The 17163-nt window shown below is 43.2% G+C and overlaps 2 protein-coding genes across 4 annotated transcripts in view; one reads left to right on the top strand and one right to left on the bottom strand.

Moving 5' to 3' along the window:
- itpk1a (inositol-tetrakisphosphate 1-kinase a) overlaps positions 1-2092 on the bottom strand; it is a 63892-nt gene extending 61800 nt beyond the window's left edge. The window contains exons 1-2 of one of the 3 annotated variants that reach the window (XM_064925024.1): positions 1539-2092; positions 671-791 (exon numbers count right to left, since the gene is read on the bottom strand). In XM_064925024.1, coding sequence (XP_064781096.1) covers positions 671-765 — 95 coding nt within the window. In that variant the 5' untranslated portion in view covers positions 766-791; positions 1539-2092. Of the gene's footprint in view, positions 1-670; positions 942-988; positions 1276-1538 lie in introns of those variants that run through there. The other 2 variants (XM_064925025.1, XM_064925023.1) reach the window with 2 other exon arrangements.
- A 1001-nt stretch (positions 2093-3093) lies between these two features.
- On the top strand, positions 3094-16745 carry tmem251 (transmembrane protein 251). The gene is made up of 2 exons (XM_064925030.1): positions 3094-3276; positions 15519-16745. The coding sequence occupies exon 2, from the start codon at positions 15534-15536 to the stop codon at positions 15969-15971; it is 438 nt and encodes a 145-aa protein (XP_064781102.1). The 5' UTR covers positions 3094-3276; positions 15519-15533; the 3' UTR covers positions 15972-16745.
- The last annotated feature ends 418 nt before the right edge of the window (positions 16746-17163 follow it).

The following is a 17163-nucleotide window of genomic DNA, read 5'->3' on the forward strand; positions in this document are numbered from 1 at the left end:
ACGTCATTGGCCATCTGAATAACCAGTCAAACCTGTCTGCCAGGTAGCCTCTCTGAATACATGTTAAGACAAGCTTGCCACACCCTGCAATTTCTTGAAGTTTTTGGTAAAAGTACATTTTTATTTGTTTTTATTCTGATTTTTAGGAGTTGCTGGTCGAAGTGGAAACATCGATGAAAAACTGACTGTAATCTAATCACATTGATAATATGCATGTCCGACTAGGGAAAACGACTAAACTATCATTCTAGAAGGCAGCACTATAGCCTATTGAAGATTCCAAGGAATTGTCAACATGAACCGAAATAAGTATGTGATATTTCTCGATATTTGCGTTCAGCGAGCACATGAATTGATTTGGGCAGGAACACACCACACATTTTATAATGCTTGAGTTCCTGCACATTATGGAATATTGGCTTACAATAATGCCGAGTTTTGGCGCCCAACTATTTCAGTCCAAGTCGAGCATTGAGTCCCGTACCAGTGTGTAATTGAATGCGGTATAAATAGGTGCAAAGCCCTGGAGCCTACATTGCAGCAACAGGTTTCCCACGGTTAAAGTCGTGAAACCATTGTGAAGTGACGGAAAACTATTGGCTTAACTTCACGAATACGTTCGTGGTTACATAATGTATTGGTAGGCTAATAGCCTGTTAAATGTTCTTACCTGCACATGTCCACAAATACCAGGAAATTCATCTTTTTGATCTTCTTCTCGCTGAGCCAGTAGCCCACTCTTCTGCCCTTCAGAAGAGTCTGCATCTCAATTTTATGCGTTGGTGCCCTTGCTGACAATGACATAATGAAAGATAGTTATTCATAAAAGCCAGCTCTTCTTGCCGTTGTTGTGCCAACGATAGCTAATTCTCCCCTGAAATGTTTTCATTCTTGCAAACTGTGAGACCTTTAAACACCCTAGACAAGATCTGTATTCCAGGTATGCACCATAGGCTACTCCAGCTGTATTTCAGGAAAATCTGGTTACCAACAATCCTTAGCGCAGGGAACTAATTGACCATGATCTCCCTTCCAATTGTCGCTCTCTTGCACAAAGTGCCGATATTCCGTGCCAGAAACATTTTCTTTGAGGAATTGAATGCATTTATAATTCATCTAATTAATTTCTTGATGTTTATCGGATGAAGTAGCCTAAATGTGACTCCAGCAGTGAATTGTTGTGGCTGAAAATCGTCGGCCTACAAGTGCTGTAAACCTTCCGCGAGCTTGCAAGCGTCTGTTGTGCGCATAGGAACAGGAAAAATGCTCACTCCATTGCTTTGAATCACAGGCAGAGGGGGAGACCGAGAGCGCTCGATTGTTTTTGAAAGTGTCCGATATTGGACTTGTACAAAGTAACTTGATCAGTTTCTGTTTATGAAATATAGGAAAAATGTATAGAACCTCTTCAAATTAGTGTTAGGCTATAGTCATATTAATTGTAGCCTTTGTGTAGCCCAGAAACCACCGACATATAACACAAAAATAGGCTATTTTAGGTTGATACTTGCTAGCCTACAAAATTAGACACCACGTACCTTTATCTGGTCTTCACCGCAACAGGTTCCTTGATTGTTGGTTCAGATGAACAGTAAAATAATTGCAAGAGAACCTGATATGCCCAAATGGTCAGCTCAGAAAATATGATGCATTGGACGCTATTCCTATAATAACAAGCCCAAATGAATTGTGAAAAGCTTTTAATAAACTTTAATGGCGTGCTGTCACATCAGTGGGAGGAGGCACCAATTAAGTTACCTATTGGGTGACACAATCAGCTCAGTTGTCAAATCACTCAATCCATAGATTGAGGTGGGTGAAATGGGGAAAATGTGCAAAAGTGAACATAGTCAAAATTGCGCACAATGGCTAAATAAACGTTGATGATATCCACACAAAACGGTAGAAAGATAATAGCTGTAGCCTACTAGCCTAAGGTGCACTGCTCACATAGCGACATCTAGGGGTAGGCTATACTTTTGACAGACAACGGGTAGACTATATATTGGAATGATTTTCATGGCATGCTGCACTGTATGAATGTGGATGTGCAACACAAATGCATACAAATTTGCGTGCATGCAGTGCCTTCTTAGATACGTATATATCGCCCTTAAAAAGACTCTATATTCTAGTAGCCTACACAAGCAACAGATCTTATTTCAACTTTTGTTACGCTGTTGTATCCCGAATATCGGGTCGTCACCAGTTACCGAAAAATACATGCATGCAACTATAAATAACAAAAACAAGTTCAACGATTTTACCGAGTTACCGTTCATATAAGGAAATCAGTCAATTTAAATAAATAAATTATGCCCCATATACATGGATTTCACATTGTCCGTACATTTGCCGCATTCAAAAGTACTAGGAATTCGGAATAATACAACGTCAAACCATGACGTCAGTGATCTGCAGGTCGGAAAATCGAAAATCTAGAAAGAGGCCCGAGTTCACCAATTGGAATTCCGAGTTGGATGACGGTTCAAATCAATTATTTCCATTCGGAGATCGTTTTTTAAATATGAGTGTCAGTTGATTTGAAAGCACTGAAGTTAGAAATGTGCAAGTTCCCAGTTGTTTTGAACCCGGCATTAGTACGGCGCATTCTAGGAAAACTCGGACAATGATCTCTCGTCTTCAAGGAGTCAAAAACCAAACATGAACACGAATTAAACGAACAAGAAGCTCAATATTAAAACGTAATTTCCAGGATTTTAGATAATTAACTTGTACTTTCGAGGAAAATATGCCGGTTTCTCGACTTTTAGAAGGGATTACGCGACGATTAGTTTAGCGACCTGTGACGCAAACTGACAACGTAAACGCGATTGGTCGACAGTCGGCTGGGCGGAGCGTTATACATTTCTCCATTCATTTCCTGTTGGTATATATGCCACGTTCAAATCAACTGGAATCTCGGAAACCCCCGACTTCCAAGCGTTCAATATAAATCGGGGAAAAAACGAGTTTCGACAAGGAAAATACGTTGTGAACGGTCACCCAACTTGGAATATCAAGTCGGAAACATTATTTCAAGACTTTCCGACCTGAAGTTAAAAGTCCGAGATTTCCGAGTGCCCAGTTGTCATGAACGCGGCATTATCTCATTTTCTAATATCCCTGGTCAGTCATATGACAAGGAAGAAAGGCAATCGGTGTTGTTGTTGGTTTATTAAATGGCCTGGGGTTATGAAATAATATGAACATGGATTTAAAATGAAATCACAGCAAGTTGCCTCGTCAACGAAACTGTTTGTCATGTAAAGAAAGGTGAGCTTCATGGCTAGCTAATGTTACACACTTTCCATCTGTCAAATCATGTGGTCTACCATTTCAGTTAACTAGGCGTACGTTAACTTAACTGCCTAGCTAGTTAGCCAGAATCCGACTAGATGTTAATTACATGCTCTCTCTAGTCGTAACGCGGTGCGAGATATAATGTACCTCAATCCAGGGATGGGAGATGACATTGTACTCCTAATTTTCCGAACTAACTAGAACTAACAAATCTAGAAGATTCAAATACAGCAAGGTTTTCTAGGCTAGCTAATGCTATAGCAGCCCATTGGATTCTATGAAAATGCGACGCCTAGCGTTGGGCGTGAGTAGTTACCGGAAGGCTTGTCGAATCAAATGGGCTGTTGTAGCATTAGCTAGCCAAGTATGCTGACAAAAAAACTATAAGTCATTAAAGTCTAGCAGTATTTTAATCTTATCTATTTGTCAGTTGGGATAATTAGGAATGCAAAGCCATTGAGGTACATTTTCCGTGCCATATCTCACGCGAATGCGCGTTGTCGTGGCATTAGCAACGTTTCGACTAGACTAGAGAGATAATATGATTGAACAGGGCCTAAAATTAACACCTGCCAAATGCGGGTAGGTTTTAGCATTGGCGGGTAAAATGTATATTTCATCAGCCACGTTGGTGGGTGGTCAGGGCTCTACAGTGCGAGCATTTCACTCGCATTTGTGAAAAAAAAATAGTTTAGTATGATCACATTTATAGTAAAATAACTGCCGTTTTAATAGTGTTTCATAGCTGTTAAATTAATCGCACAAAGTCAAATAACTACGAATCCTATATGTGACTGACCTTTGATCTTCTGTAACGAAATGTTGTATTTTATATTGGATAAAAGTAGAGACTCCAAGCTAGAAAATGGTACGAGGAACAATGGGAAAGTAATTATGCTTTGAAAGTTAGTCAACTTATAACCTCAGTTTTGAGAAAATGGCCCTTGAATGTTTTGGTACACCTACTCAGCATCGTTCACACCCTCTTTCCCACCTATCTTTTTAAGGATTCACATGCGAGGCCATGTACTAAACAAAGATTTCAAGACTAAAGGCTAGTTTATACTACAGGCGTGTTTTGTAAATTTAATCTGGAGTGCCAGAGTGTGCTCTGGGTGTTCGTACACTCAGAACGTTGTCAGAACGCGAGCGTTCAGCCTGGTGCTGTAGAGAGCTACCTGAAGAAGCGGCCCAGCCCATAACGTTAGCTAACTGGCGTTATCCCAGTGTTTGTCAGTTAGTCCACCACCTTGGCATTGGATTGTCTGCACATTGCTGGCTAGATAGCTAACGTTAGCTGTCTAAACAGAGTGGAAAAGCATCTGTCATATGAAGATTTGACAGCCAACTAGCTAGCTAACTTGCCTCTATATCCATGGCAGAGTGCACATTGGATCCTCTGGCCGAAGAGTAGGGTTGATCCGAGCGTTCTGTTCTAACAGTAGCACCCAAGCTAACGTTGGCTAGCTTGCTAGCTACTTCCAGACACAAGCGAGAATAGCTCACTCTGATCATTTTACTCACCCTAGCAGAGTTGGTTAAGCTGATTTTATGTTATCCACAGTATTAGTGACTGCAACTGTGCTGCTGGCAACAATTTAATTGTTTTTCTGCCAACATTTACTGACACTGGCCATGTTCAACGGCTGTTGAGCGTTTGTAAATTTGTCAGTTATTCTACAATCAGACGAGAGAGCTCTGAAATCAGAGTAGATAGCCAGAGTGAATTTACCAGCTACGTCTATCGACAGTTGTCGCAGTGACATCATGAACATTCAATTGAAATGGTTACTTGCATAGTAGTGGAGTCTTTTGTTTAGACATCTCGCTAGCTAGTTAAACAATGAACCATAATCCCAACTCATAACATAGCTAGCTAAAATTAGGCTTTAAACTGGCAATGCAAATGTCTCAGAGATACAAATAATATTACTATACAGATCATACACAATGTTAGCTAGGTACCCAGCCAGCTAACATTAGCCTAACTTGAAATGAAAACAACTTTCTGATAAAATTAGAAATGTGTAATATCTGAAAATGTAGCTAGCAAGACTATCTTACCGTATATGTGGATGGCATCCTCAGTCACGGATGCCATGGTTGTCCTTATTTTGAAGATGTATTCCGGAGACAGGTGTTTTATACAACTGCCTTCTGTGTGTTCTCTTTTCGTCTCTGTTGGCATATTTGCAATCAAACGGCAGATTTTTCCCTTCTCCTTTGCTTTCAATCTCTAATAACACTGATTTAAAAAAAACTCGGTCCTCCATAAAGTGGTGAGCAACACTTACGCAGTTCTACGTGATATCTTGAAAAAAAAGTATCGTTAGAAAGGATTGCCAACACATACTGACCAGCTCATGATCAAATCAAATACATTTGTATTTGTCAAATGTGCCGAATACAACAGTAAAATGCTTACTTACAAGCCCTTAATCAACAGTGCAGTTCAAGAAATAGAGTTAAGAAAATATATACTAAATTAAACTAAAGGAAAAAATATAAAATAAAAAGTAACAATAACGACACAATATACAGCGGGTACTGGTACCGAGTCAATGTGCGGGGGTGTAGGTTAGTTGAGGTAATTTGTACATGTAGGTAGAGGTAAAAGTGACTGCATAGATCAAATATTTAAAAAAACGCGAGTTGCAGCGGTGTAAAAACAAAGCGGGGGGGTCAAATGTAAATAGTCTGGGTGGCCGTATGATTAGATGCTTGGGGGTAGAAGCTGTTTAGAAGCCTTTTGGTCCCAGACTTGGCGCTCTGGTACCGCTTGCCGTGCGGTTGCCGAGAGAACAGTCAATGACTTTGGTGACTGGAGTCTGACAGTTTTTTTGGGGCCTTCCTCTGACACCGCCTAGTATATAGGTCCTGGATGGCAGGAAACTTTACCCCAGTGATGTACTGGGCGGTACGCACTGCTCTCTGTAGTGACTTACGGTCAGATGCCGAGCAGTTGCTATACCAGGCAGTGATGCAACCGGTCAGGATGCTCTCGATGGTGCAGTTGTAGAACCTTTTGAGGATCTGGGGACCCATGCCAAATCTTTTCAGTCTCCTGAGGGGGAAAATGTGTTGTCATGCCCTCTTCAGGACTGTCTTGGTGTGTTTTGACCATGGTAGTTTGTTGGGGATGTGGACACCAAGGAACTTAAAATTCTCAACCCACTCCACTATAGCCCCGTCATTGTTATTGGGGGCCTGTTCTGCCCTCCTTTTCCTGTAGTCCACAATCTGCTCCTTTGTCTTGCTCACATTGAGGGAGAGGTTGTTGTCCTGGCATCACACTGCCAGGTCTTTGACCTCCCTATAGGCTGTCCCATCGTTGTCGGTGATCAGGCCTACCACTTGTCGTCAGCAGGAACGTCGGCATGAAGCAGAAAGAATGAGACGAAAGCAGGGTACCATTCGAGGTGCCACAACACGGATTTTGAATCTGATTGACGTGGAAATAGCTCAGTCAAATCCGGATACTGATCACTTGAGTACATTGTTGGAATTGCTATCAGCTAAGGAGGACAGTTTGTTTGAACTTGATCGTGGAATTGAACAGTTAACGCCATTGAACGGATTGGAGGCAAAGATTGCATGCACGGAGGATTACAAAGAGCGCATTATCATGCTGAAGAGCCGTGCACAACAAGTGATAAAGAAGAAACAGAACGTCAATCCACTACCAGCACGGGTGAGTGACGCTAACTCAAACAGATCAGAGACCATCAGTAAGGCTACCAAAGTTGATTATTGAGAAATTCTATGGAGATGTCAGTATGTGGCAGAAGTTTTGGAGCCAGTATGAGACTGCTATTCACAACAATGATTCATTGTGTAATAAAGAGAAGTTTACCTATCTCACTGGACCAGCTGCAAAGGCAGTAGCAGGACTGATGTTAACAGACAGTAACTATGATGATGCAATCACTCTACTGAGAAGATTTGGAAGGAAATATCTTGTGATTAGTGCTCATATGTCAAAGCTGCTGAATCTCACCCCTGTGAAGAAATCCTCAGATCTAAATGCATTGAGGCAGCTATATGATGAATGTGAAATTCAGATTAGGAGCCTGGAATCACTGGGTGTAGTGTCAGAAGCCTACTATGCCCAATCTTACTGCAGATGATTCCAGAGGACACATAGCTATTGACTATAGTCGTCAGAGGGGAGTAGATGATGAATGGAAAGTGTCTGAGATTATCAGTTTCCTACAGAAAGAGGTTCAGAGCAGGGACAGAGCGCAACAAATGACAAGATCATGCAACCAACAGAAAGAGAGCAAACCATGGAACAAGTCCAGCTTCTCCAATGAAATGAAAACAAAAAGACCCAACATGCCATTTGCTGCAGCACTGCATACAGCCAGCCAGCCAGAAGGAACAAAACTGTCTATTCTGTGACAGTGCAGACCACAAATCAGAAAACTGCCCTGACCACAATATTGCTACACGCAAAGAGAAACTAAATAAAATGGGAAGATGCTTTGTAAGTTTAGGACAGAGACACATAGCAAAATTCTGTAAAGTCAAAGATGTGTTATGTGCAACATGTGGAAGCAGACATCACATTGCTGTGTGTACCAGTAAGAGGAGTGAGGTGCAACCCCCTACTGTTTCTGCAGATGCTGTTGTTTCCTCAGTTTTTCCCATTCAGTGAAGATGAAACCAGATGGACAGAACACTGTGTTGCTACAAACGGCAAAGGCATGGGTAGAAGGCCCATCGGGCAGGAAGATAGCTCATTGCTTACTAGATGCAGTCCCTTTCTATTGAGCTCATATTGAATCTGTTCACCAGGAACCTTCATCACAGCTGTGCACACTTGTGGGGTTTCAATTGCCTCTCTCTCTATTCTCTGCTGTTTGTCCCAGACATTCTCCAAGATGACTTTCACTGTGTTGCGTTGGGAAGTTGCTGGGGCAGAGGAGCCAAACGTGTGAAGAGTGAGTGCCTCTTGTCTGATTACTGGTAGCTTCAAGCCCTTCACAAGGTTTTCATGTATGAAGCTTCTCTGACTGTTTGGGATAGGGGGCAGCATTTTCACATTTGGCTGAAAAGCGTGCCCAGAGTAAACTGCGTGCTACTCCGTCCCAGTAGCTAATATATGCATTTTATTAGTATATTTGGATAGAAAACACGCTGAAGTTTCTAAAACTTTTGAATGATGTCTGTGAGTATACCAGAACTCATATGGCAGGCGAAAACCTGAGAAAAATCCAACCAGGAAGTGGGAAATCGGAGGTTTGTAGTTTTTCAACTCTTGGCCTATCGAATGCACAGTGTCTATGGGGTCATATTGCACTTCCTAAGGCTTCCACTAGATGTCAACAGTCTTTAGAACCTTGTTTGATGCTTCTACTGTGAAGTGGGGGCGAATGAGAGGGGATTGAGTAAGGTCTCTTCCAGAGTGCCACGAACTGACCATGCACGTTCACGTGAGAGTTAGCTTGAGTTCCATTGCATTTCTGAAGAAAAAGGAATTCTCCGGTTGGAGCATTATTGAAGATTCATGTTAAAAACATCCTAAAGATTGATTCTATACTTCGTTTGACATGTTTCTATGGACTGTAACACAACTTTTTGACTTTTTGTCTGCACCTAGTGATAGCGTGTCATGACTGTGCTAAACACGCAAACGAAAAGGAGGTATTTGGACATAAAGATTAACTTTATCAAACAAATCAAACATTTATTGTGGAACGAGGATTCCTGGGAGTGCATTCTGATGAAGATCATCAAAGGTAAGTGAATATTTATAATGCTATTTCTGACTTCTGTTGACTCCAACATGGCGGATATCTGTTTGGCTTGATTTGTTATCTGAGTGCCGTACTCAGATTATTGTATGGCTTGCTTTTTCCGTAAAGTAAAAAAAATAAAATCTGACACAGCGGTTGCATTAAGGAGAAGTATATCTTTAATTCTGTGAATAACAGTTTCTGTAAATTGTTGTGGCTCTGTGCAAATTCACAGGATGTTTTGGAGGCAAAGCCAAATGTAAACGGAGGTTTTTGGATATAAATATGAACTTTATCGAACAAAATATGTATTGTGTAACATGTTGTCCCGGGAGTGTCATCTGATGAAGAATATCAAAGGTTAGTGATTAATTTGATCTCTATTTCTGCTTTTCACTGTATGCTTTCTGTGACTTGTTGCTGACCTAACATGATATGTTCTGCTTTTGCCGAAAAGCCTTTTTGAAATCGGACACTGTGGTTGGATTAACAAGAATTTTGTCTTTTAAAAGGGTGTCTAATACTTGTATGTCGGAGAAATTTGAATTATGAGATTACTGTTGATTGAATTTGGCGCCCTGCAATTTCATTGGCTGTTGGCAAGCTCCCAGACAGGTTAAAAACTCAGTTTTTCACAATTCCTGACATTTATTCAAAGTAAAAGTTCCCAGTTTTAGGTCAGTTGGGATCCCCACTTTATTTTAAGAATCTGAAATGTCAGAATAATAGTAGAGAGAATGAATTATTTCAGCTTTAATTTCTTTCATCACATTCCTTGTGGGTCAGAAGTTTACATACTCAATTACTATTTGGTAGCATTGCCTTTACATTGTTTAACTTGGGTCAAACGTTTTGGGTAGCTTTCCACAAGCTTCCCACAATAAGTTGGGTGAATTTTGGCCCATTCCTCCTATCAGAGCTGGTGTAACTGAGTCAGGTTTGTAGGCCTCCTTGCTCACACACGCTTTTTCAGTTATGCCTACAAATTTTCGATAGGATTGAGGTCCGTGCTTTGTAATGGCCACGCCAATACCTTGACTTTGTTGTCTTTAAGCCATTTTGCCACAACTTTGGCATCTCACAGTACGGACATTGCAATTATTGCCCTGGCCACATATGCAGTCCTCATGCCTCCTTGCAGCATGCTTAAGGCATGTTCACGCAGATGGGCAGGAACCCTGGGCATCTTTCTTTTGGTGTTTTTCAGAGTCCGTTGAAAGGCCTCTTTAGTGTCCTACGTTTTCATAACTGTAACCTTAATTGCCTACCGTCTGTAAGCTGTTAGTGTCTTAATGACCGTTACACAGGTGCATATTCATTAATTGTTTATGGTTCTGTGGTAAACCGTGGGGGTTTGGGTTGAGCGTGCAGAAATTGACATGGAGGCTTTGGTCCGTAAAAACAACTTTACTAAGACAGAAAATAAACATAACAAAGAAAATCACTTAGGTTTTGCACAGTCCTTCTTCTCTACTGTTGCTTGGTGTCGGTCTCTCCTCATTCTCTCTCGCGTGCCACTGTGCTCCTTTTATTTGGCCTCCACGGCTGGTTGGCACTTTCCTCTAATTACCTCTGCTTAGAGCTGTCCGTGTCAGGGTGCCCAGCTCCCGTATTCCCAGCAGAGGGAGCCAACGTCGCTTCACATACCTCCCCTCTATTACCATCCCCCTGGGTAGACCTCCTGGGATACCCCCCCCCCCCCCAGCATGCCTCCCTCCCAGTCAGGGCTAAGGGCTAGGTTTGCATCCATCCAGGATTGGGCTTCCACATTGCCGTGCTGGGCCCCCGACCTGTGGATGACAGAGAAAGAGAATCGCTGTAAGGACAGGAACCAGTGGGTGACACGGTCATTTGTGTCCATACCTCTTGCCATCCACACAAGTGGGGGAGAAGGGGGAGAACCCCGTGGATGCTTGGGGGTACTTCGTGCACTGAAAACATCAGGTGCGGCAGCAGGTGGTCCCAGCTCCTCCCGTCTCTCTTGATGACCTTCTTCCACCAGCTCGTCCATTTGTGAATGGTACACGCTGGTCCTCACCTGTTTTATTTGTAACAGATTGCAGACATCTTTCATCACGCGAGACATGAACACAGTGCCCTGGGCCGTCAAGATTTCCAGTGGAGTACCCACCCGGCTAAATAAATGGAAGAGCTCCCGTGTGATACCTTTTGCTGCCACCATGGGTAGCGAGATTGCCTCAGGATATCGGGTGGCGTAATCCACAATGACCAGGATTTATTGGTGTCCCCTCGCGGTCTTTACCAACGGACCCACCAGATCCATTGCCACCTGCTCGAATGGCACTCCTATAATGTGCAAGGGAACCAAAGGGTTTCGATAATGCACCCTCGGAGCTGTGATCTGGCACACTGGGCAACTACTGCAGTAGTCCTCCATGGCGCGATTAACTCCGGGCCAGTGGAACCGGTTCCCAATCCGCTCCCTGGTTTTCTCCATCCCCAGGTGTGCCCCAAGTAGGTGGGTGTGGGCAAGCTGCAACACAGTCCTAACATACTGGCTGGGTATGAGTAACAAGTATTTTGTCTCCCCATTATGCTTTACTACCTGATACAATAAATTATGCTCGTTTGCGAAGTGGGGGTAGTGCCAATTACTTACCCCAATTAACAGTATGCCATCCACCGCAATCACCTGGCCCTTAGCGTTCTGGAGAATGGGGTCTTCTATCTGGGCCATCCCAAACTGAAACGTGAGGATTCCAGTATCGGGAGGTCCGTCTAGGGCCTCCACCTCCATAAATGGGAGCCTGAGGTCTTCCTCGCACAGGGGCTCGCATGCCGGAGTGGGGTCACCTCCCTCCTCCGGGTCCGCCTCGGCCTCTTCCCGGCCCGGACAGCTCCACACGAGGTGCCCCGGCTCACAGCACTCATAGCAGCGTCTCTGATCTGGGTTCAGCAGCCGCTGACGTCGTCGGTTTGGACCACCCTCCCGCTTCACAGCCTTGGCTGTTTCCATCCGGGCCCCCTTCAGCCCCTCACCTCTCTCCTGTGTTGTTCATCCCCCTCGCCAAGTCTCTCTCTGCTCAGGCACCTCTCAGCAGGTCCTGGGTGTTCTGGTGAATTTCGCCGCGGTCAGCAATTCCTCCAGGCTCTGGGGTTTCAGCATGCTCACCTTCTTCTTTATCTCGTATGGCAGGGCCCGACGGTATTTATCCAGGGCGATCTTGTCGAGCATCGGGAGGGACGGTACTTCCGTCAGTAGCCAGCCCTTGGTCAGGCGCACCAGGTTGCTCATCTGAGCACGGGGGGAAAGGGTGGGGTCAAAGGCGCAGTTGTGCATGGAATGCGAGATTGAACCCATAACGGCTTAGCATCTCCCGTTTGAGTCCTTCATAATTTGCGGCCTGGTCAGTGTTCAAATCGAAGTAGGCCTTCCCAGAGAGGTAGGGTGCCAACAGGCTGGCCCACTTGGACTAGGGCCATCCTTCCCTCTGGGCCGTCCTCTCGAAGGTGCACAAATACGACACCACGTAATCTTCCTCCCTTAACTGAACTAGGAACTGATCATTGAACAGAGTTCATTAAACAAGCATAGGAAACAGTGTTTAAACCCTTTTACAATGATCTGTAAAGTTATTTGGATTTTTACTCATTATCTTTGAATGACAGGGTCCTGAAAAGGGGCTGTTTCTTTTTTTGCTGAGTTTATATCCATACTGTGACTAATAAGCATACTATATACTCAATTCACATCACAGATAGTAGGGTTAGTGTGGGTAGTATGAATATTCAAACACAGCCAGAGGGATTGAGCATTGGGACTGATATTAAATTAGAAGCTGCTCACTCTTCAAGGCCTGGTCCACTGCACTCGTGTTTACGTCATCTGTTTGGATTAGAGAGAACCTTCCTGTGGAACAATAAATAGCCGCCAGTACACACTGAACTCAAAAAAAGCTGTGAGCGACACTGGGGAAATTAGGGACAGTTTGTACATACAGTTGACGTTGGAAGTTTACATACTTAGGTTGGAGTCATTAAAACTCGTTTTTCAACCACTCCACAAATGTATCGTTAACAAACTATAGTTTTGGCAAGTCGGTTAGGACATCTACTTTGTGCATGACACAAGTAATTTTTCCAACAATTGTTTACAGACAGATTATTTCACATACACGAAGTTGACTGTGCCTTTAACCTTTCTAGGGCAGGAACCCCTTGACAACATTCCACTGAAAGGCAGCGTGCAAAATTCAAAAATATATTTTTTAAATATGTAACTTTCACACATTAACAAGTCCAATACAGCAAACGAAAGCTAAACATCTTGTTAATCTAAGGTGTTAAGCATTCCATAGGGATGCTGGCTCATGTTGACTCCAATGCTTTTCACGGTTTTGTCAAGTTGGCTGGATGTCCTTTGGGTGGTGGACCATTCTTGAAACACAAACTGTTCATCTTGAAAAACCCAGCAGCATTACAGTTCTTGCCACACTCAAACCGGTGTGCCTGGCACCTACTACCATACCCCCGTTCAAAGGCACTTTTAAATATTTTTTCTTGCCCGTTCACCCTCTGAATGGCACACATACACAATCCATGTCTGTTGTCTCAAGGTTTAAAAATCCTTCTTTAACCTGTCTCCTCCCTTTCGTCTACACTGATTTGAAGTGGATTTAACAAGTGAGATCAATAAGGGATCATAACTTTCACCTGGTCCATCTGTATGTCATAGAAAGCGCAGGTGTTCCTAATGTTTTGTACTGTGTGTGTGTACATTACCAGTCAAGTTTGGACACCAACACATTCAAGGGTTTTTCTTTATTTTTAAATTTGGATCAATACTGGCTGTAAGCGAACGAGCAGTACTGTTTGGAGCAGTACTGGCTGTATCCAAGGCTCAGCCAATCAATCACATAACAACAGAATGCAGCATATGACTGAAGAGAGCAGAGACAACCAACTTGCTAGTTACAGCATCACCGCGCGCTCTAGAGAGACAGCGGAGAGTGGAAAGTCAGCTTGGCAGGTACAGCAGCGTGTCCCCTGAACGGTAACGTTAGGTGAGAAGCCTGACCACGGAGACTGGTGAGAAGGTGATGTGGGTGTGGTCACAAGCATTCTATTATTATAAAGGCTGTCATGGCTAACTGCAATATTAGGGTATTGTTTTTTTTTCTTAAGACTTGTCATTTGTAGTAAAGTCTAGGCAACAAACATTGGATTGCTTTCTTACATTTTTTTGCTGTGGGTTAGGTTCACATGAACCACTTTTTATTTTACACACAGAAACTGATCATGTGGATCATATTCTTTGTTGTTTAATTAGTTCAAACCTGCATTTCCCCCTAGCAAGGATTTTTTTGATATATTTCAGTGTAATAAAAAGTGTCACCTTTTTGGGTCCTCACCAGTTTGCATCTCTGCAAAAACTTACCGGTATGCAAGTTAGGGAGCCAAATGAGCGTCTCTCTTACGAATGCATAAAAAATAAAATAAATGAATGAATGTGCCAGAAAACAGTAGGCTAAGTGGATTTTGACTCATCGTTACCACATTATATGGGACGGTCAAATTGACTGACATTGACGATGAAGGAGCATCATGCGCTCTCCCTCCGTGTACAGATTGACTGGCAACAATGTACAATGTACACAACACACACACACACACAGGTACTGGGACGCGGGACAGACGGCAGACTGTCAAACCCGCCATCGCTCACTTTGTGACGGACAGGCGTCTGTCCTATCAGTAGATCTCTAGAAGATGCATGTTGTTCATTCTAGCGGGAGAGGGCTCGGTGGACTTTTTTTAATGACTTCTGTGTTGTAAAAAAAAATTGATTTAGTTAATTTAAGTGGAAAAAGTACCCAGCTGAAAATTTGTTTGTAACCGGCTGTATAGGCGACAGCCTGCGCTAGTGGAAAACGCTGCCAAATGTAACGTAACATATACTAATTTGAGTATCCCTGATTTACATTTACTATGTTACATCTACTCTGAGACCGGGTGGCATAGGCGGTTCTCCTGGGGTGCATTCAGTTTTGATTTTAATGTTTACTACGTTGCATAATGGTGTACTGTATGGTCACATTTCCCCAAAACATTCAACGTTCTTCATCAAGTTTGTAATCATTATTGGACTAATTCAGGTAGGTACCTCCCTGTTTTTTGTTCCGTTTTAAGAAATGTTTTGCAACAGAATCGGAGTATTGAATACGCCCCAGACTTTGAGGTACGTTTACTGTTTAGTGGGGGTGGTGGGGTGTGGCTTGAAGCAATGCGTGACATATTTAAAGGGCAGCGGACCCCAACCCACAACCCCACCAATTTTTGAACTGGTTGTTCAGAACAGCACTGTTTAATTGACTGTTACAGTAAAACATCGTATTGAATGTAGCCCAAATGTTGTTTTTTTTTTTACCCAGGGGTGGCCAACTGGGTAAGAAAATGGGTATGCATAATGCAAGCTATTGAGTAGTAGTACGAAACTAAGGCCCTTTTCTGTTCCAGGGAGGAGTATGGAGAATGATGAACTTCCGTCAGCGGATGGGATGGATCGGCGTGGGGCTGTACCTTCTGGCTAGCGTGGCTGTCGTCTACTATGTCTTTGAGATCGACCAGACATACAACCGTCTCACCCTGGAGCACGTGGCTCAGGAACAGCGACCTCTGCCAGGGGACAACACACCTCCCGCCGCATCCTCTGGGCCCCCATCCTCACTGCCCACCTGGACCCAGAGTCTCAAAACTCGCCTGCTCCTCTTGCCCTTCTGGGTGTGGGTCACCATCTTCCTCGTGCCCTACCTTCAGGTGTTCCTCTTCCTCTACTCTTGCACGCGCGCTGACCCCAAGACGGTGGGCTACTGCATCCTGCCCATATGCCTGGCGGTACTCTGCAACCGCCACCAGACCTTTGCCAAGGCGTCCAATCAGATCAGCCGGCTGCAGCTGATTGACACCTAAAGTGTCCAACCGATTTGAGATGGTGGATAATATGAGAGGCGGGGTGAGCAGCTTTAGTGCATGCTGCACACAATCTTGTCGGCGGCCTACTACTCTCATACCTGAACTACAGGATACTTAACACTCAACTAGTGCACTGTGTGAAGTGTTAAGCCTGCCAGGCATCACTAGGCAATTCACTTGGGGGGTTTCATGGTGGTTTTGTTGATGTGTGTGCTGTTCTTGAGATGAACAATGGTACGCGTTTCACAACCCTTTGTATTTGTGATTTCTTACATTTAACCAAGGCTGGACCAAAGGGTGCCACGTGCTCCAGGGTCTCACCACAGTACAGACACCAATCATTGAGGGTTTATCCGTTCACTGCAAGGTCCCACTTTTTTGAGCAAATAATTCTGAGGAAAGTTTGGTTCAATCATCATCCCAAAACTATTACCACCCCACTGACTCGGAAGTATGGTGAAATATGACGTGTCAACTAATTTGTACAGACAGTTTTAGGAATGTGATGCCATTTAAAAAAAACTGTCTTAGTGGATCAGTAGTGATTCTTAGATAAGTACTGCAGTGTTGTTTTGTTATTGGTCTGAATGTATTTTGTAGTGTTATTTACTGCTGTGTTGGCTCAGTAATTTCCTTCTACATAACATGCTTTTTTTGTCATTCTATTACTTGCAATATTTAGGAAGTGTTTCGGGGATTTGTCAATTGGTCAATCTATCCAGTATTTGTCTAAGATAAATATCTTGTGCCTTTTAGGACCCCCCCACCCACCCTCCAAGTAAAGTCAAAGAAAGTCCACACAAAGCACACGGACCATGCTTTTGAAAAAATACAGATCTTCTACTACAGCCATTGTTTGTCCTTGTGTGCCATAAAGTGACAAACGTGACATGAAATTGTCAATGTTTTTGCCTTTTTTTATGAGGATCCCTGGTCCCTTTTTTGTAAGACATGTATGTTCAATTAGTTGTGGAATCCTTCACATGTAAGTTACGAGGAAAATGTTCACTGCCAACAAAGATAATTTCCTATCTTGAAATGAGCAATGGGACAAATATGGCTTTCCTATATCTTAAATGTCTTTGTCTGTGCCACATTAATTTATATGGCAGGTAGTGTCCTGAAGCATTTCTGCAAAATACTCATTTAATTTGAACGTTGTTTTGAAATCATCTTTGGCTACTCTTTG

Source organism: Oncorhynchus masou, chromosome 19, assembly GCF_036934945.1.
Source record: "Oncorhynchus masou masou isolate Uvic2021 chromosome 19, UVic_Omas_1.1, whole genome shotgun sequence".
NCBI classification, from domain to species: domain Eukaryota; kingdom Metazoa; phylum Chordata; class Actinopteri; order Salmoniformes; family Salmonidae; genus Oncorhynchus; species Oncorhynchus masou.